The sequence below is a fragment of the Quercus robur genome, chromosome 2, assembly GCF_932294415.1.
Source record: "Quercus robur chromosome 2, dhQueRobu3.1, whole genome shotgun sequence".
Taxonomy (NCBI): Eukaryota; Viridiplantae; Streptophyta; class Magnoliopsida; order Fagales; family Fagaceae; genus Quercus; species Quercus robur.
In genome coordinates, this window is record NC_065535.1 from 63,453,424 (window position 1) to 63,475,581 (window position 22,158).

The 22,158-nt window shown below is 34.6% G+C and overlaps 1 protein-coding gene across 1 annotated transcript; it reads right to left on the reverse strand.

The window, feature by feature from the left end:
* Positions 1–8,323: 8,323 nt before the first annotated feature.
* Positions 8,324–10,691, reverse strand: LOC126714427 (transcription factor TCP13). The gene is made up of 2 exons (XM_050414572.1): positions 10,425–10,691; positions 8,324–9,922 (listed from the first exon to the last, which is right to left on the reverse strand). Exon 2 carries the CDS (start codon positions 9,813–9,815, stop codon positions 8,748–8,750), a length of 1,068 nt encoding a protein of 355 aa, XP_050270529.1. The 5' UTR covers positions 9,816–9,922; positions 10,425–10,691; the 3' UTR covers positions 8,324–8,747.
* Positions 10,692–22,158: the final 11,467 nt, after the last annotated feature.

A 22,158-nucleotide genomic window follows, 5' to 3' on the forward strand; every position in this document is an offset into this window, starting at 1 on the left:
GGTCGATCTCGATCCTACATTTGTCGATCATTTGAGCCGCTACTTGAGTGCTTGTCCCATCAGACACCATTTTTGGTTTTCTGTGAGTTGTGGTAGCCAAAATAGTACTGTTCAGGGGGTCTTCTCCACATAAATGAGGCTAGAAGATTAGCTGCAGGGCATTCAATGCGGTAGTAGCAGCTTTCCCTTAGATATTTTTGAGTTCCCATCCTTCTTGTGTGTTCATGATTCACGTCCCTATCATTAGAGCTTCTTGAAAGGTCCCCTTGACTATCAGGACGTACATTTGAGCTGTACCTAGCATATCCGAGGAGTTATTCCTCCTCGGACTGCCTTCCTATTCGTATCTCACTCATTAGATTCTAAGCTTGACCCATCCAACACCATTCATTTGTTCTCAGATTACTATGCTCTCGGCCAAGGCCCAAGATCCAATATACAATTTGGGCTCTTAACCCTACAATTCACTTGGTATAAAAATTAAAAATTGCACTTGGTGTAACTCTAAAGAGTTGCATCTTTTCAACACCATTAAATTTAAGTATATCTAACGGTAAAAAAAAAAAAAAAAAACTCATTAATGCTGATTACAATAGCATTTATTTTGATTACTATTTCATTTATTATCGCTTATTTATTTATAAATTTCCATATTTATCTCTTCTCCCCAAAAATATTCTCTATGTTCTCTATCTACCCTCCCTCATCTGCCCTTTCCTCCTATTCAACTCTCTACCCTCATTTTCTCTCTCCTCCACTTCCATGGCCAAAAGGTTCCATCATTTTTGACCATCGGCCACAGGATTCTACTACCATCGGCTACAAGGTTCCACCGTCGCCAGCCATCGACTTTCTACCTTTAATTAAATTTGTGGGAAGTTTTTCTTAACCCGGAAAAATCTAAAATTAGTGACAGCCTTTTCCATTTGTAAGTGAATGATTGTATCGACAATTGAACATACAAGGTATTTCTATAGGATCAAGTACTTAAACTTAACACGAAGTCTAGATATGTGAAACAATACGTGTATACACACAACAATAAGTAAAGTACATGGTACAATGGCTAACAATGTCTCCTTTAAGCTTTTCTTCTACGCATCTACTCCTTAGTTCTAAGTGCACTAACAACACGATCATAGTGAAAATTAAAGTGTAGTAAACTGAAGGCATCTAGATTTTAATAATCAAAAAGCTCGTAGTTAACATATTTTGGAATGGATAAGATGAGATTAATTAGCAAAAAAATAAGAAAAGAGCATATGAGGTAGGGTAGATAGAGAACACGGTGAATGTTTTTGGGAATAAGAGATAAGTATGAAAATTTATAAATATGGAATAATAAATGAGATGGTAATCAAAATAGGTAATATTGTAATCAACATTATTGAGTTATTTTTTTACTGTTAGATCTACTCAAATTTAGTGGTATAGAAAATGTGTAACCTGAACCTATATATAATATATATATATATATATATATATATATATATATATTATATTCTAAATCGTGTATGTATATATATATATATATATATATATATATACGATTTAGAATTTAATAGGATTTAGACTTTTCGATTTTTGCACCCAATAATTCACTTGTCACAAAAATTAACAAATTAGATGGATACGTGGCGCATAATTAGATTCAAATTGAAATATAATTTAAAATTTAATTAGATTTGGACTCTTAGATTTTTACATTTAATAATTCACTTAACACAAAAATTATAAATTAAATGAGATGCGTAGTGTGAAATTGAGAATCCAATTGAAATCTAATTTAATTTTCTCTGAACTTTGGTTCTTAACACACACACACACACACACACACACACACACACACACACACACATATATATATATATATATATAGAGAGAGAGAGAGAGAGAGAGAGAGAGAGAGAGAGAGAGAGAGAGAGAGAGAGAGAGAGAGATTATGTTTTTTATTTCAAAATTATGTGAAAAATGAATATTATGTTTTTTATTTCAAAATTATGTGAAAAATGAATAATGCTAAGATCAAACAAATCACACAATTTTTGCCACAATTTACCACGTAGGATCACAACATTATTCAGGAAGAATATAAAGAATAGAAAAGTAGTAATAAAGGAAAATAAAATTATTTGTATGTATTTAAAATAAAGATGAAAAATGTAGAAAATTTATTTATTTTAGTTGAGAGGAAAAATGGAACTTAAGAAATAAAAGTTGATATTAGTTATTATCGTACTCTAGAACGTAAGAAATAGTTTTTTTTTCCCCTAAGACTTAAATTTTTTATTTTAAAGATAAACTGTATGAACAAATAAATATTAGGATGAATGCTCAAAATTCATTATCAAATTAATCGGTGTACAAAGAAATATGTTGCATTCGCAAATATGAAGCTTAAAATTGCCAATTTATTATACTATAACGTGGATCATGTACAATATATTATTGCACGCACAAATGAATTTTTAAATTATGATTAAAATTATTTTTCACTTTTTGTAATATTCATTTGTGGATTTTATTGAAATGTAATATATACGAATCCAACTACTAAGTATTTTATGTACAAACTGGAGTATTGGACCTCCAAAAAAAGAACTTTTTTTTTTTTTATTTGAGAAACACACACATATATGGTGGAAGGGGAGGATGAGTCCGAAAAAAGAACTTGATATCATTTTCCTATTATTTTGAATTATTGTAGTGAAGGAAAGAAAGCAATTAGTAATGATGTAATTGATCTTGCCATTAATTGTTTCAATGGCGGAGGCTGGTTTCAGCCCACTTATCATAATTAATTGTATTATTTGGAACTGTCATGGGGTGGGGAACCCACGCATAGTTCGTGAACTCATCAATATGGTGCATAGTAAAGACCCCAAATTTATTATGTTATTAATTGAAACTTGGCAAAACAAGGCTCAACTAGAATGGTTGAGAATGTGTTTAAAATTCCAGAGTAAATTGGTGTGTGTCTAAACGAGGATGGGGAGGAGGACTTGTTCTGTTTTGGAAGGCTGAAGATTAATGTAACGGTGAAGAGTTATTCATTACACCACGTACATAGATGTTGTAGTTGAACGGGAGTGCTTAGTGCTTTACTGGATTCTATCATCTATGGAAACCCCGAAATGTCAAGATGGTGAAGATCAGAAACCTGAGACTTGTTACGGTTTCTTAACGGCCAGTGACAACTACCTTGGCTTTGAGTTGGAGATTTTAAAGAGATTGTGTGAGTGGAAGAGAAAGATGGCATGGGTTATGTCGTGCCGAATCGCAAATGCAGTATAAAGGCCACACACCTTTCCAAAATATTTTTCAAAATCTAAAACAGTCTGCACCGAAAGCTTATGCTGATATCTATATTTTATCTGCCAATAACCAAAACTGAGGAACAAATTAAAATAAAGCGTCAAGTGATAGGCGTCGTAAGGTGTCTAATACCCTCTCCATGTATAACCAAAATCCAAGAATCTAACTTCAGATTTTCTACCATTGTTTAGATTAGGAACTGTGACATTTCTGCCATCTAGGTTTGGTAATAAAATCAACTAGACATAGATACCAATCACACCTTAGCAATTCCAATGATTGGTGGTGACTCCCAAACTTAAACAAATCACTAATAACCCCTACCCACAGTGCATACATAGGGTTCACACACTTATCACGCACTTATTCCACACCGCCTTATTTCACCATGATAAGAGAGAAAGGGAAGGGGAGGTTGTTGTTGTCTTCCTTCGCCCCACAATTTTCACACCTAGTTTTCATAGGTAGTCAAACCATCTTCCCACCGATGGGAGGGCGTCAACACTCATGATGAGCCATTGAATGAGCAAATGGCTATAGTTTTAAGATTGACAAAGATGACTTTGTGCAAGAATGGGCTTGTTCATGTTGACAACACCGAGGCATTAGCCTTAAAAAATGGATATATTCTTTATAAGATCTCATTATAATTTAGATATTCAAAATATTCGAGGGTAAGAATAAGATGATGCAAGTAATATGCAAGAAGAGTGGAATAGATTATAAGTTTTGATTTTAAATGATTGTCCATATGTATAGTACATCCACTATTTCACACATTATTTGTAATTGACATTAGTAGCAGCATCAAAAGAAAAGTTTCATGTTTATCAAATTTTTTACTAAATTGACTTTGATTGTTAATATTATTGGTGCTTTATGCAAGTGTAACTGGAAATTGAAAGTTGTCAAAATTGCTGAAATTGCCCATATGATTGTTATTGATTAGCTTAAGACTAGAAGTGGACTTGATCTGATGGGCACTTTACAATGACCTAGAGATACTCGTTGGAGTTCTCACTTTAGATTGATTTTCTAGCTTGATAAAGATGTTTAGTCCAACCTATGTAGTTTTACTAAAAAAAATACATTGATGAATAAACAATTTTTTCCCAACAAGGAGAAGCATACTTAGCTTATGAGATACTAACTTTGTTTGAATTTGTCTTTATCTTTCATCTTGTGAAAGAAATTATGAATATCATTGATTTATTTTGTTAAGCTTTCCAATGTCAAGCTCAAGACATTTTAAATCTCATGGGAATTGTTTCATCTACTAAAGTAATTGTCCACAAATTTTGAGATGATGGGTGAGATGGCTACTTACTATTGTGATATCAGTTTGTAAAGAGCATAGCATAGATGTCCCATATATTAATGGTTATTATGTTGAGAGACGAGGTTGAGCTTGTCATAAGAGAGATGTTATAATTGAGCATTATTATCAAGTAAATACTTTTTTGTGTTACATTTATTCTCAATTGCATGAACTAAATAATCATCAGTTTTGTGAGCATACAGTGGAGTTATTTATACTTACTTCAGCTCTAAATCCTTGGGGGACACATGAATCTTTTAAAATAGATGATATTTGTTTGTTAGTAAATTTTTTTTATCCACTAGACTTCATAGATTATGAAAAATAAATGTTGGAAGGGGGAATTTGATCTTATGAGCATAATTTATATAGTTTGACGCCTAAACTTCAAAATTTTGTATTTATGAATTGTGTCAATGGCTAGTGAGGACCCTAAAACAAGAGCCTACCAAGTTATTTATAGGGGGGGTTATACTAGTGCTTTCTCTTTTAGTTTCTTTCTTTTTTTTTTCTTTTTTGGTTGAGAAAACTAATTGCTAAACACACACACACATACACTTAATTACACCCTCTCACTAAACTCACACACATTGCTTAACCTAAAGTATCACTACAAAATGACCTAACTCTTGTAGTAGTAGAGTGGGGCTTTAAGCAATGAGAAAGAGTTACACTCAAGATATGGGACAACACCCACTTTTATTTTTTTGAGAGACAAACTAACCGCTAAACAAACAAACACACACACACATTTAATTACACTTTCTCACCAAACTCAAACACATTACTTAACCTAAAGTACCACTACAAAAGGGTCTAACTCTTGTAGTAGTAAAGTTGGGTTTTAAGTAATGGAAAAGAGTTACACTCAAGCGATGTGAAACAACACCCACTTATAGTTTCTAATACAACTATAAAGTGAGCATTTTCAGATATGAATATCGTCAAAACTAAGCTTTGCAACAAAAGGAAATATTTTTTAATAGGCCCCTTAATTTTATACATTAAAAGGGAAATTAATGTTACATTTACTAAGAAATCAATCAGAGATGATTTTTGAGATTTAAAAGAATGTTGAGTTCTATTTTGATAAATAATTACAATGTAACATATTAAGAAACAATTATTTTTTATTTTTTATTTTTCATTTTTCATTTGCTAATAGCTTGTTAGTACTAAATGGATGCAATTTGGATTTTCATGAAAATTTGTTGGTTCATACTTTGACCCTTAGTTGAAATTTTGACTTCATCCTAGATTCCTGCCCTACCCTATCAGCCCCTATGTCTAATAGATAAATATAATCTAAACTACCAGAGCTATGAAGAAATATGCTGAGTTTCTTTTTCTTCTTCTTAAGTTAGTGAGGTCCTAACTCCTAGCATTAAAGTGTGTGGGCCCATCTCTTACACAAACAAATGAACAATGAACCACAGCTGATCCATATATAATTCCGCCAAACCCTAATTTTCGAACAGCTTTTTTGTTTTTCATTCATTTATTTTATTTTGGAAAAAAAAAAGTTGTACATTTATTTTCTTCTGTTTCTTCTGAATAAACCTTCATATTTCAAACAGTAGGAGAAAACAAAGCTAGAGGAACTAACTCCACCTATTTATAAACCTGGCCTGTAGCTGTATTCATAATTCATGTCCATCTTCATCTCCTTTTCTAGTGTTTTGCAGCTTTTGCTGAGGAGACGACAACTTATCTTTTCATTTGAGGCTGCATTGGAAGGCTCTTTTACTGTACTCTATATATATTCTTACCCTGCATTATTTTGTTGGATCTTGTGCACTGTTGACACTTGACACTCCTTTTCAAATCTTTCATACTTGTCTTAACGCAGCAAAAGCATTGTCTCCCTTCTTTCTTTTTCCCCTTCTCAACAGTTTTTAAAGGGAGACAATGCTTTTGCTGCGTTAAGACATGTTTTTGAGGACTCAGTTTCTTGGTTAATGCAATTTCCTCTTTACCAAAAAAAAAAAAAAAAAAAAGGCTCTTTTAGTTTTCGGATTGATCTTTCATATATTTGAGTAGTTTTGGGTCTTAAGGTCGGCTTCTTTACAAGGTCACTGCTTACTAGTCTATCTTTGATTAAGTTTATACTTTTGAGTTTTGAGAGTTTATTTGCTTACTTTTTTTTGAATGGTACTTTATTAGCTTTATTTTCTTATATATATAACTTTTTAAAATACCACTTTTTTTTTTAAAGTACAATTCTACTTTCATCCATTTATAACAAATCAACAAAAAGTTAAACCAAATGCACATTGCAATATTAATTACCTCTCAAAATTATTTATAACAACATCTAGTAAATTATATATCATATCCATTGAATTTGTTCTTTTTTCCTTTTTGGAAAGGGCAAGGTCTATGTCTCACCATTCTTTCTTGGGACTGTTGAATTAAGTTAAGGAAAATATGAGGCGACCTCTAATTAAAAATTGAATACAAAAAAAAAATCTATATATACCTTTTCTTTTCTCTATTTAAAAAAAGAAATAAAACTTTTTCCATCTTCTCCTCAATTTTCTCTCTTTCTCTCCCTTTAAAAAAAAAAAAAAAACTCCTAATCTCAAGAGCTTTGTACATGTTTTCCTTCCTTAGGACAACCATAGTTCAAATTTTCCTATCCTTTTGTTGTAATTATCAAATTACCAAAATATAATAATAATAAATCTATTAACAATCAGTCACAATCAAACCATATTGTTTTTTTTTTTGTTTTTTTTATTTTATTTTGTCTTAACTTATTCTTATGGGTCAACTTTAAGGAAAATAATTTTTTTTATGACTCTCAAAAAAAAAAAAAAATTTATTATAAATCTTGCTTTATAGTACAACTGATGCAAAAGTCATATTGTTCATTTGATATTAGGTGAAGTATATGTTGAGACTATTAGGTGATTTTTGGTTAAGCGAAGCTACTATAATAGTGGATTTGATAACTTTAACTCCATTTTTTCTGTACTTAATTTTTTTTTATTGTAATCATATTTAAAATTTTATATTGTACGAGTTTTTTTAAATACAATTTTTTATTAGAAAATATTAATTGGGATATGAAAACTTAAAAGAAAGAGAATAATAGAAAAATTATTGGCTGTCAACAAAGATTTCTTGATAAATTTTTCAATAGCAATAAACAAAAAATAATAAAACATTATTTAGGTGAAAATCACACTAATGAATAAGAAATTTATCAAAAGAGTTGGGAGATAATAAAATAATGTAATAGAGAGATAATAGTGAAAATAATCATAATAATTACAAATGTGAATATATAAAACAATTCTTGATGAACACACACATATATATATATATATTTTAAAAGAAAAATGTTAATGATGCATCTAATAAATATCTACAAGGAAAATAAAACATTTGAAATTGGTGCTTTAAGCGTCAAACCGTATCGAATCCTCCTAGCTAGCAAAGTTTTAGAAAACTTCTACTCCTACAATGTTTTTGGCCCCCCAAACTAGGGTTTTAAAATTTAAGTGCTGCTATTTTCCTTGAGAGAGAGAGAGAGAGAGAACCTTGCTATGAGATTGCAAACATGAAACTGTGTCCTCAAAAACATGTAGCAAAATTTTGAAAGACATAATATTATATATTATTTACCAATGATGAGATAGAGTCCTGTTTCTTTCACTTAAATCTTGATTAATTTAGGACAATGTGTTTTTAACATAAAGTGTACAATTTCAGATTCAACATCATATTTTCTAGTTTCATGCACACATAACCTCGTATGTGGTCAATGAATTAAAAATACAAACGGTGGCCACTTCATACAAACGGTGGCCACTTCACTATGGTGTCTCACCAATATCAAACTCTTCCTTCATACGGCATCAAATACATTGAATTCTTTGTTTACGATTGAAATTGAATTCAATTGCATATTTGAATACTAATTACCACCATGAGGCAAAACTAGGTAGGAAATCAAACATGAATTCATAATAAGAAATATATCCACACTAGATAAGTATAATGTCTTTAAAGTAATGCACCTTGCCTTCCTTACTGTTTAAGAAGATCTGAGGACTGCTTGTTTCTTGAAACGAACTGCATCTTTCGATGACCCTTTATTGTTTCTGTATCATTTTGAAGGAAACTCTTGGTCATTATTTGGCTGACATCCACTGCTGGTTGGAGAATGAAGAGGCTTAGGAGGAGTCAAATTGAAATTGAACGACCTTATTGTTTGGCTTGTAGGGTATACAGGTGGTGTAAGAGAATTTGGCAAATGGGTATGTGAACTTGAGCTCAACATTTGAAAATGGTTCACTTGTCTCATATCAGTCTCCCCTGAAGCCATGGCATGGGAAGGGAAGAAAGGTTGTGTTGTTCCTGGAGGACATACCAAAATTTGAGGCCCCCCAGTCGATAAAGACAACGTGGAAGGCAATGACATGACACTATAGCTGGGCTGATCTTCTGTTTGGGATGTGAATCCATGGCTTCCAAAATGTGTTGGTGGAAAATTTGAAGGATCCCATTGATAATTATATGGTATGGAAGTATTCAACAAACCTGCAGGTAAGGAAGGGTGACTAGCTCTTGGCAAGAAATTATTAGATGAAACTTGTGCACCATGACTTTCATTACCTTCAACTTCATTCCTCTTTGTCCAATTTTCTTTTGGATTTGTTCCCCTTGCAGCTTCTTTAGATTTAGCCCTCCAAAAAGCATCTGAACTCCAAAGGTTTGATTTGGATAATGCACTTGAACCTTCCCATTCAAAATTGCTATTCATCTTAAACCCCTCATTACATTGAGAAACACCAACTTCAATGTTAGAAGGATCTAGGCTGAAGTTCCCAGGGGGTATTGGCAGTGGTGGAAGCTCATTGATCTCATGCTTAGCTGCATTGAGTAACCAATCAACAACTTTGCTTGGCTGATTGAGCCCAAGCCTATCTTGAAGATCATACAATTGAATTGCAGTGGGTACTGAAAGCCTCACTCGCCTGTCTCTCAATCCTCTTATAGTGCAAACTTTGCTATGCCTGTCTTTTCCTCCAAAAGCACGCGACACCCGGACTATCCTTGGATCCTTCAGTCTCAACCATGTTGTTGAACTGGAGGAAGCCTTAGTGATTTTGTCATCAATTGAATTGCCTTCCTGTTTATCTGAAAAATCTGCTTCCTTTGACCTTGATATCATCTTATGTCTCTCATCATTGATTAACCAGGATATACTTAGATTTCCTTACTATTCCCTTAGAAGATGCCTGCTGCCACATAAAGTTTCATGTGGTTTTTTGTGACCATCTGCGTTCAGATCCATGAAGAAGAATTGTTAGATGCAAGAGGATTCAGTAGAAGAAAATGTTTTCCAACATGAATACTATATATATATTCCTTCTAATGAAAAAAGTGGTAGACAAGGTAGATCCCCTCCTCCAAATTCTTCCAAAGAAAAAGCACAAAACCATTTTTATTTTTTTTTTAAATTGCAACAAGCATGATGGATATGTACTGAATTGCATGTGGGGTAACTCTAAAAGCTATATATCTGACAAAAATTTCAATCAGAAATGAGATTCGTGAGACTGTTATAGCTTCCAGTGAAGTCAAAATAAAAACAACACAGCTACCTAATCCTTAATCATATATACAACAAAAAAAAAAAAAAACATTCCATGTTAAACAAGAACTTGAAGTAGTGAGAACTAAACATATATCACAAAAGTATAAAATATCATGCTCTAGTCAATTGTAAAGGTTCAAAGAACCCTAGGTTATATAGATCTTGTACCAAGTGAATACTTACATGTATGAACTCCAGGTTGCTAGTTCAAATTTTCTGCTTCTTGAGTGTGGCTTTTCAATCTGACAATGAACTAAGACCAAGCAAAGTAGTAGAGTTCCTAAAGTTAGAATTTTGCTTTAATTGAAGAGATAGAAGGAGGAACAAACGTGTAGAAGAAGTTCAGCCGCGGATGAGAAGAATAAAAAAGAAGATGCCGGAATTCAACCGACCATGCTCCATGAAAAGATAAAGCAAAGGCACATACACAGCCACGTGGCACATCTCACCATCGGTTAAATCAATGTTCTTACTTTCATTACATATATCTTATCATTTTTTTTTTCTTTGTCATGCACAGTTATAAGCATTTAATCATTGCTTCAGTGAATTACAAAATTAGGGCTAATCCTGTACGGGCCAACGTCACAACAGGACATTTTAGTTATTAAGGAACATATATAATTATATATGTTAATATTTGCTTCTATATATAAAGTGTCTCTCACACACACATAGTTATTTATTTTTTAAACTTGGGGACCAGGCTGCACGTTTTAAAAAGTGGTGTGTGATGCTTTATCGACGACTACAAAAGGTAATGTGTCTGAATCTCTATCACGTGGTTTGATGAATGCACGCTTAGTACACCAAGGAAGAGTTGATTTGAAGAAAACTTTTGTAGCCGAAGTTTGCATCTCTACTCTTTAAATTCTGTGGCCCAATTCTCTTATTGTAGCATAATTAACATATGTGACATTGAATTTATGTTTCTTGGCATTCTTATTGACTTGTTTATTTATAAGAAGTAGTACAGGTTGCTTAATAATTAATCACTTTCTAATGAACTATTAATTAACATTTTTAGAATACTAAGTATTTTAACACATATGGGAAGAGGGGGAGAAAGCAGGGACGTAACTAGCTTTGAACTAGGGGGGCAATGGTTTCCCTAATTTTTTTAAAAAAATATTATTATATATATGTGTGTATACTAATTTTAGCAATTTTGTTCTATAAAATTACATTTTTTTCCCTTAAATAGTATCATTGATTCTTTTAAGAGTAATGTTATACTCACAAATTTTTTTTTTTACAAACTTTTTTGGTTGCAAATTCTTATTAGTTCGCACATGGACCCACCACTTACATCATTTTTTTTTATTTACTAGTAACCATTTACTACATCAATAATTTATAAAAAAAAGTTTGTAGTGCTAGTATTTTCCTCATTTTAGTGACTATAAAAAAAATTTATAGATCTAAAATCTAAAACAAAATATACAAGCCCCCAAAAAATAGCTCAACAACAAAAATTACCAATAGTAAAACTTAAAAAAAAATTAAGCTCAATTAACCAATTTTATTTAAAATAAACAGCCTTGTCATTTAAAAATTTCTAAACAAAAATAATATTGTTCTTACCGACACACACACAAAAAAAAAAAAAAAATCTCAGCAACTAAGTAGTAGCAGAGTCAAAGGTTAAAACCGCTGCACACAGCTAACAGTAAAGTCACCTCCCTTAACTCAAAGCTCTGACTCCGTCCTTGGGAGAAAGTCTTAACATGTTTACAATATAAAAAAGGCGTGAAATTAGAGAGTTGATGATTTTAAGGTTATGATTATATATTACAAATTTAAAGATGTATTATTCAATATCATGTCATTAAAAAATTTAAATGACATGATATTTTGTACACAATTAGATTCAAAAAAATAAAGTCAAATGATATATATATATATATATATATATTTTTTTTTTTCTAAAATGGTTTAAAGAAATCTCCTCTAAACTAGTTCTAAAAAAAGTGGTAATTAATAAAACCATTAAAGTTGATTAATTAAACAAGTTACATAGCTCATTAAAAAGTAAATGTGAAATGGTTATGTAGTGAATTGAAGGAATTTTCTTTCAAACATGTTTAGAGGTAATTTTTTTGCAATATTAACATTCTTCATTTTATTTCACTTGAAATTGAGAGGATTCAATTCCTTATAATCAAGTCTATTATAGCATTTGATATCATGCCTTGCAAGTCTGTTTTTAAAGTAATCGTGAATCGAATTGTGGTGCTAACAATCCCCCTCACAATGAGTCTCTCATGACTCAAACCCATGACCATAACTCTAATATCACTTGTTGGACCATGATCTGTGCTACTCCACCTCAAAACTAATTGGTAACGAGGAAGACATATTCAAATCTTTTATGACATTTGGCATCATATCTTACAAGTTTGTTTTTAGAGTGATTGTAAGGAGTTGAATTATGGTCCTCTCATTGATGCTACAAAATAAAGCTAGAAAGGAGAAAAGAAATGTTGGAAAAGTAACATAAATTATAGAGTGGATAATGTATAGTAAGATTTCACATGGGAGAAGATATTAAAGACAAGAAAGTAATTATCTTTGACAAGTCTATTCATGGCCTACAAAAGTTGTGGTCTATACCGTAAGTGCATTGCCATCTTGATGTGTATGACAGCTACTAGGAACAATAAGAAGCTACCTATAGGTGAGGGACCAATATATTTTCTTTTAAAAGACCCCACTGATCGAATAGATAGAGGACCACACAACTTTTCCTGCAGAGAGATATGCATGGAGCAAGTTGAAGTTCAGAACCTAATAGCTTAGTACTCGCAAATGGATTAGTCAAAAGAAGTCATTAAAACTATTTGAGAGATACAGAGACGTACTCAAGTTTCTTTCTCATCTTTGGGAATTTGGAAATGTGCATAATTCTCACCCGTAAAAATGATTAGGTTTTCACGCTTTGGGCGGTGGATTTCAACTTCAAAACCCTAGCATTTGTCTGAGGACACCTTGGCTTCTGAGTCAAGTGTAGATATATTCATCCTATCAACAAAAAAATAGTGCAGATATTCATCAGAAGTTTGCTTCCTTATTTACTATTGGTGTTAGTAATTAGTGCATTCTACTAAACAAGCAAAACCCTTATTTTAATTTACATAGAGATCATGATTTCTAATCTAGCCCCTATGAGCTTTACCTAGTACATTTGTCCTGCAATGGCAACAGATATAAAGAGAGACAGTTTCCCTAGCATTTTATACACAGACATAAACAATTAATTACTCCATCTCTGTAATGACTTCATAATTTTTTTTATTATAAAAAAAGTAACTTTTGAATTTCTCCCGCATTTTACACACACAGACACACACAAAATGACTTTTAAAGAGAACATAGAGCAAGATTGAAAACCCTAAAACATATTATTTTTTATTTCTTCCTCAAGGAAGGTAAGGAGTTAGCTTTCATGGAACCACGTGAAGTTGCACCAATCTATCAGATACAGATCTATATACAACATACAGAAGCAAGAATTCTGAAACCCCAAACCTTAATTTCCTCTAAAGCCCCCCAAAAAAAAAAAAAAAATGAACAAAACAAGATGTGTTGCTTATATCTAGTAGGACTTTGCAGTAAAATAAAAAATCTAATTAGTGTAAATATATTTTTTTTATTCCACACTTCCTAAAGGGGAAAAAAACAAGGGAAGAAGAAGAAAGAAAGGGCCAAAAAACAAGGGAAGCAGCAGAAGAAGAAGAAAGAATGAGAGAAAAGCCTAAGATCTCTATCACTGCTTTTTGAAAGAGTTATTATAAAGAATTTTCAAGAAGCTATGAACCATGAGTGGTCAGGGGTTCTTCAATTTTTCTTGAATGACAGCATAATTGATTCACAGAACAGAGAGAAGGAGAAGACAATTCACTGGTTTAATTATTAGAAGGAAGTAAACGGATGGGAGGGAAAATCGTTAGGGTTCTCATCTCTCTGTCTAAACAAGCAGTGGCGCGCATCCCTAGAAGGACACAGTGAGGTTCAGACACTGGCCTGAGTGACTGACTACAAAAGAGGCACCATTATTGTCTAATAAATGGTCCCTAGATTCCAGACACAAAGCCTTTGATCACCTTACGACTAATCCTTCTCAACTTTCTGAATACTAGCAGACAGGAGCAGGAGCAGAAGAAACAGCCCATTAGGGTCATCTATATTGGACTATCTACCAAATGAATGAACTCTAAGTTAATTAGCTTTAGGGTTAGACTAAGCAAAACTTAAATATAATATTTAGGTGTAGTTTCTTAGATTCTCCTCATAAAACTAAGCTATGTGGGTAAACTTAACTTAAAATACATTTTTATTTCATGAGAAAAAAATTACATGACTGAATTTAAAAAAATATATATATAAGGAATAACAACTAAGTATTGTATATATATCTATATTTTGTCCAAAAAAATGTATGTTAGACATAAAATTATTGTTTTAAATTTATTAGTAATATGCATAGTCCATTTCATTGTAAAACATTATATCTTATTTAATTATTACAAATATTAATTTTTATTAGTTTGTAAATGAAAATTGGCATTTCTAATTAACTCAAAAAATTAATCTAACTACTGTAATTAAGTAACTACTAATTATCATGGGTTTATGAAAGGGGTACAAAATTTTAGTTATAGTATTTATTCTATTCAAGGAAATAATATATTAATCAAGTTACTAGTTAGCAAGTTCAACTTGTTTGGAATCTAAATCAACAAAGATTAAACATTATATCTGTCTAAGTGATTGGCTCAAGTTAATAAGTTGCAAACAAATTTTAGTTGGAATTATATCTAGATTAAACATGTATCTAGTTGGTAAATTTAATTTTAGTTATGGCTGAGCTTTTCATAGGCTTCTCATTTATTTTTGCCTCACTTGCACCATTCTGTTTCTACTTCATTCGTTAATTTTCTTCAGTTTGATTTGAAGTAGAAGTTGGACTTAAAAATATGTCTGCGCGTGAGAACTATATATGCATCCAAAAATAGGCTCTCTCTCTCTCTCTCTCTCTCTCTCTCTCTCCATTAGTCCGCTCAAATTAACTTGGGTTACAATTGCTTATTGACAAGCTAAACCAAAGGGAGAAAAACAGCTGTAAATGGTAAGAATCAATTTGTGAGTATTTTTAATGTGATCATGTGATGGTCATGCATTTTTCCATTATAAGAGCTACCGGAAGTAAATGCCAAGGATCATCTTGGCGAATATGAAAATCTTAGAGAATTATAAGGAAGAATCGAAATTCCAAGGGAGTTTTTGCAACTGACCCATACCTCAAAGGATTTTATTATCTATATATATATATATATAACCGAAGTCTCTGTTGACAGTACAATTTTTCACATCAGCACAACATAATATTTAAAAAAATAAATAAAATAAAACACTATTTTTCTCTCCAAAACAAAATTATTAGTTTTAAAACAAAATTAATAAGGAGTGAAACTCTATATCTCTAACAAGTATAACTTAAACTCAAATTCAAACATTGATAATTTATCTCCAAATTTGCAAGGTTAATCATGAATGCTATAAAAGTAGTGCAAACTTGTTTTTAATCCAACTCTAAAATCAATGCAAAATAAAATTAAAAAAAAAAAAAAAAAAAAAAAAAAAAACTATTTCTCCCCATCCTCTCTCTTCTCTAACTTTTCCTTCTCCATCCTTACAAAACTTCTATGACTTACTTTGGACCGAACTGAAGAAGGGGACTATGTGCAGCAATCTTCAAAGTAATGTAACTTTTCTTTTTATCCTCAAAAAATTACAATATCACGCATCTGCAATTAACTCTGCCCATCTGTGACTCTATTCTTAGTTTCTTCCTCTCTCTGCGTTCTAACTTCAAACTCACTAATCACTATGTTAAAGTTAAGTTTGATTTACAATTCTTTTTCCCCTTTTCTTTACTCATTAGCCATTTATGAAGTAGACAACTAGTCTGCATTGCTCCAATTTTTGAGAGAACGTGCACCATGTGTGGTTAAAATTTGATGTTTTCATCAATTGAAGTGGTGGCCCGGTATGACTCCTCTTTCTTCTTTAATTCTTATTAAAATAATATATATTATACTACATAACATTATTATTATTATTATATATATATAACTATTATTAAACTATTGTACATCATATAATATATAATAAAAAATAGATATAACATGATTTTTTGGGCTAAGCAAAACAATTGATCATTTTTTCTTATAGTAATTGATTATTTGATTAGATTTTTCATATATTGAGATTTGTCTACTTTCTAGTAAATCTTTAATTTATTATTATTTTTTTATGAATGAATAATTTGTTATCTTCTTCTTTGTCACCCTTATATTTTCTTCTCCTTTACTTTGATTAAAAAATATATATTTATTTTATGGTTTTTTATGTATTTTTTAAATAGTGATTTTCATACATGAACCACTAAACCCTATGTTTGTGACTATGTATAATTTTATTTAAAGTTTAGACCCGTTAAAATTTAAAATTTATTACTTTATGGGTTCATGTACTTTTTTCTTTTTCTTTTATTTCTCTTTTGAATAGTCATATATTTTTTTAATTGTTTCAATAACTTATTATTTAATTATATATCTTTTTTGGCATTTTGGAAGATTTAACATCTGAATTTATGTTAGTTTTTGCAATATTTGAACATGTTTAGCAGATTTCAATGACTATACCATGTATTATTTTTTTGAAGGTAATCAAATTTTCTTTTATATTTCTCTATTGTATAATTATATACATTTTTTTTTGTTTCAAAAATTTATAGGAAGTAAATCTTATGATTCTTTAATTTTTTTGGTCTTTCAAAAGTTTTAATATCTGAATTATTCTTTTGATGGTAACACATCTTTCTCTTATATTTCTCAGTTGTGTAGTCACACACACACACACACACACACACACACACACATATATATATGTAGGGACACAAAATCTTTAACGGCCCAACAACGATGTTGGGCTCGCACACGGAAAGTCCCTCACAATAATATTTGTAGAGAGTGGGCTTGAAAGGCCAGCGTTGGATCACAGGGCGACATTTCGGGCCGGACTATAGGTGAACCAATATGAGAAAGAGCTTTGGGCTGGATATTCAGGCCCTTCAATCTTGTATCTAGGAGGGTTTGGCTCCTCGGATCATGTCCGAGGAGCGATGGTGCTGTCCCCGGTTACCCGTCGGAGAGTTTTTATGTGGTGTCCGGCGTATATTATCCAGACATTCTCTTTCATCAAGTCTTTCTCAAGAAGCTAGATGGGAGAGAGCCCCCTTTTTGGTCACATAACATTCTCTTTTATACTAGCCTACGTTCGTTGTCCTTCGTCCACGTGTAGGGTCGATCTTTCCAGTACAGATATCTGTCCCATCAGTCTAATCCCAAAATCGCTGGAGATGATCCATAAAGCCTAAGATCCCGGCTCTGTTAGGGGCAGTGTCATGTCAGGGAAGGGTATTAAAGACAACTTCCCCAGGATATTTTCTGATCTTTCTAGCTTACTCGTGTTCCATTCCTATCCCTGAGGTTTTGGACCTGCCGAGGACGAAACCGTCCTCGGCTGTATCTTCGGGCCACTTTTTTATGTTTCCTAGTTTCGAGCTTGGGCCCTGGCCTCCTTCAGTTTAGGACCGGTGGGCTTCCCATAAGCGCGGGGGCCGGACCCATAAACTATTGGACCCCACATTAGCCCCTCAAAATCCTGCTGTCCAACGTCATGGTAGGACAGGTGGATTTTGATGATGTCAAGCCCTTATTGCCGTTCACTTTCTTCGGATCTTGATCAACACTGGCGACTCTTCCCCTCCCCAAGGAACGTACCGGTCTACGAGCCGTTTTTCCTGGATTTGCATACGTTGCCGTTATGCCGCGTGGTTATCTGCAGCGTGTATTTAATATCTTCCCATTTACGAGACCTCCCTGATACAACGGTTACTGATGGTGTAGGAGAACGAAGCGGCGCGTTATACTCTGGATTTCCCTGGGGATCTGAGTGCGTTACATGCCCTCTTCTTCGTCCCCTATATAAAGAGAGAAGACAGAGGGTGACTTCTTCATATCCGAATCCCTCACGTTCTTCCCAGAATCCACTTCCTCCATCCGGTTACTCCCTATTCAATAATACCTCTCTCATAGTAATCCACCATGAACAAATCATTCCTTTCCCAGAAACGCCATGTCCTAACAAAACTCGAGATGGCTCGGTCGGGGCAAGGATGGCGGAGGCTTAAGATTTGCCTCCCCATTCTTTTAGCCAAAATCCGAAACAGAGACTCGTCACACCCCATTTCTGGTGTGATTGAGTCGAAAACCTCCCTTGTCATCTCCATCTGCTCTCTCATGAGCATACCTAATATGGCTCCCCTTCTCCCTCTTTTGCTCCTTTTACTTTCTTTTCATTGCTTCCCTCTTCTTCTCCTCCTTCCCGCTCATGTCCTCCATCTTCTTTTTCCCTTGCATTCTTTAGCGACAAGAGCTTGCTGAAGTGCTTCCATGTGTTCCAATTCTTCTTCCTTCTCCTTCATTATTTTTGTATAAGGTTCTTCTCCTGATATGAGCAGTACTGAGGCATAGATTTCAGAAAGACTTTGAAGGCGAGTTCAGAAGACACCTGATGGTTTACTTATTTGTATTACGGATGTTGTTACTGTTTTAGCAGTTCATTTTTTGTATAGGCTTGTTTAAGCCCTTCCTTGTACGTTGTAACAATTTTTCATATTAATAAAAGTTAGTGTTACTCTATTTCGTATGTCTTGTTTATATATTCTAACAAATGTGAAAGCGCTGCTCGGCGTAATAGTATGGCATTTGAATCAATAATAACTAAGGCCAAAGTAATCGTTGATAAAAAGATGCCACGATAACTTTAACAAAATTATTATTCAACATAACAATCCGACCAGTGAGGAATGAGACTTATCTTAAAATTAGCCGTGATGGGTGTTAAATGCTCGATAAGGTATATGAAGTAGTTATCCGAGGACATGTTACCCACCGGATGAATGACCTTCTTAGGTTGACGATCATTAGGTTATTCTGCCATCTCCATGATACGCGAGCCTTAACCTTTTCCAGTGTTTAAGCCGAGAAATTTCTTCATTCGGGCAGTTGATTTCCCAAGAAGCCTGAGTCCGAGGACTTTGCAAAACCTGGGTTTTGTTCAAGACTTATGCGTTTTATCTTATGTACTTGATTTTTCCCTTAGGCTTGAGTCCGAGACTTGTGTCTTTATCGGTACTTGGTTTTCCCTTTTAGCTTGAGTCCGAGGACCATGCAAGTCTTAGGTTCTGTCCGAGACCAATGTCTGCACCAGTACTTGGTTTTCCCTTTTAGCTTGAGTCCGAGGACCATGCAAGCCTTAGGTTCTGTCCAAGACCAATGTCTGCATCAGTACTTGGTTTTCCCTTTTAGCTTGAGTCCGAGGACCATGCAAGCCTTAGGTTCTGTCCAAGACCAATGTCTGCATCAGTACTTGGTTTTCCCTTTTAGCTTGAGTCCGAGGACCATGCAAGCCTTAGGTTCTGTCCAAGACTTTGAGTTCAGATTTTCCCTTTCATTGAGCATTTCCCAAGGTGCCAAACAGGGTGTCCCTGGGCCTTCACGCCAAGCGGGCTTGGGCCGCGAATTCAATGAATCCGCGGATTAAGAGATATTTCTGCAACCTCTGGCCACGCAGTACTTCTCTGACGCCCCAAGGGTCGAGGCGCGCCTTTACGAGGCTCCTTGAGTCTCTTGGCTGCAGTTAACGTTGGAAGTTGAGCCAAGACTACTTTGTCTGTAGTGCTCCTTGGGACGCCGCGTGAGTTGACTGCCATTATCTTGTCTTTTCAAATAAATAGGAGGGAGAGAGGGTTGCTTTATATATACACCCATCCTTTTATTTTTCTCTCACATCACGCTTCCCATAACCGGAGTTCTCCTTTCTTGGCATAACATGTTGAAAGCGAGGGTTGGGAAGAAAGAACTTTCTCCGCCGCAGAAGCGCCGTGTCCTCATGAGGCTTATAACAGTAAGGTATGGGCATAGGAAGCACAAGTTCAGGAGAGTACTCCAGCTCCACCGAGGGGGAACGGCGTCTCTCCCTCTTTTAGTCAAAATCCGAAGCAGGCTCTGTTCATGCCAGCACTTTGGTATGTCAGAAGAAAGATTCTCCGCCATCAGCGCCTCTGCTTAGCAGCAAGCGAATATTTAGAGAAAGCCCCGTAGTTTCCCACTCCCTGCACCTTTCCTTCAACGGTGCCAGGCTCAAGTTGGGTTTCTTTGGCTGCCTGAGTTATGGGCATGTAAGAGCGCGGGGGAAGAATAAGGTCTCGGAGCTGTAGCCAACCTTTCCTCCGACATACCTCCTCGGCTTTCTCCAGCTTTCTTGTATTTTTCTTTTTCTTGCTTATGTAGTAAGCTTTGACGTAGGCTGATTCCAGCTTTTCATTGTACACTGTACTATTTCTTCGTTGCAATAAAAATGGAAATTGATTTACATGTTTTAAGCGTTGATCTACTGGGCAATACAACTTTGTGAACGAATGTGCTCTATGTATGTGTTGCTTTGAGAATATTTGTAACAAAGCTACTTTGAAGCATAATCTAATCAACTCTCATCTATCAGCACTATCAGGCATTATATCGATAATTTGTAATAAATCAAACTTAGGAAACTGACCGGGGTAACAGTTGACTACTCTTGTGATAAACGCGCAAATGTCGCCCAAGAGTGATGACCTCCTCACAATCCATCCGATCTATCGAACGGGAAGTAGGGTACTCCGATCGTGCTTTTGTGTATCTGGTTTTTCATTTGCGTATTTGGTTTCCCCATAGGCTTGAGTCCGAAGACTATGTAATGCCTCGGTTCTGTCCAAAACTTGTAAGACTTCTTCTTTTTTGTACTTGGTTTCCCCATAGGCTTGGGTCCGAGGACCATGCAAGGCCTTGGTTCTGTCCATTACGTGTAAGATTTCTTTTTTGTACTTGGTTTCCCCATAGGCTTGGGTCCGAGGACCATGCAAGGCCTTGGTTCTGTCCATTACTTGTAAGATTTCTTTTTTGTACTTGGTTTCCCCATAGGCTTGGGTCCGAGGACCATGCAAGGCCTTGGTTCTGTCCATTACTTGTAAGATTTCTTTTTTGTACTTGGTTTCCCCATAGGCTTGGGTCCGAGGACCATGCAAGGTCTTGGTTCTGTCCATTACTTGTAAGATTTCTTTTTTGTACTTGGTTTCCCCATAGGCTTGGGTCCGAGGACCATGCAAGGTCTTGGTTCTGTCCATTACTTGTAAGATTTCTTTTTTGTACTTGGTTTCCCCATAGGCTTGGGTCCGAGGACCATGCAAGGCCTTGGTTCTGTCCATTACTTGTAAGATTTCTTTTTTGTACTTGGTTTCCCCATAGGCTTGGGTCCGAGGACCATGCAAGGCCTTGGTTCTGTCCATTACTTGTAAGATTTCTTTTTTGTACTTGGTTTCCCCATAGGCTTGGGTCCGAGGACCATGCAAGGCCTTGGTTCTGTCCATTACTTGTAAGATTTCTTTAAGTATTCTTCTCTCTATACTGATTTATTTTTCGAAGGTCAGCCCCTAGGCCAGGGAGGGAGGAGTTGGCTCGAGGCCGCAAGCCCCTAGAGCTGTCCGCTCCGTTGGCAGTGCAAGGCGTAGCCCCTAGCAGAGGCTTATGGCGGAGCAACAACTGTACGTCGCCGGAGATGGGAAAAACTCGTGAACCTCTGCTTGCTGGAGAGCTGACTCATGCGCCACCCGTGCCAACGCGCAAGCCTTTCCCACAGACGGCGCCAATTGTAGGGACACAAAATCTTTAACGGCCCAACAACGATGTTGGGCTCGCACACGGAAAGTCCCTCACAATAATATTTGTAGAGAGTGGGCTTGAAAGGCCAG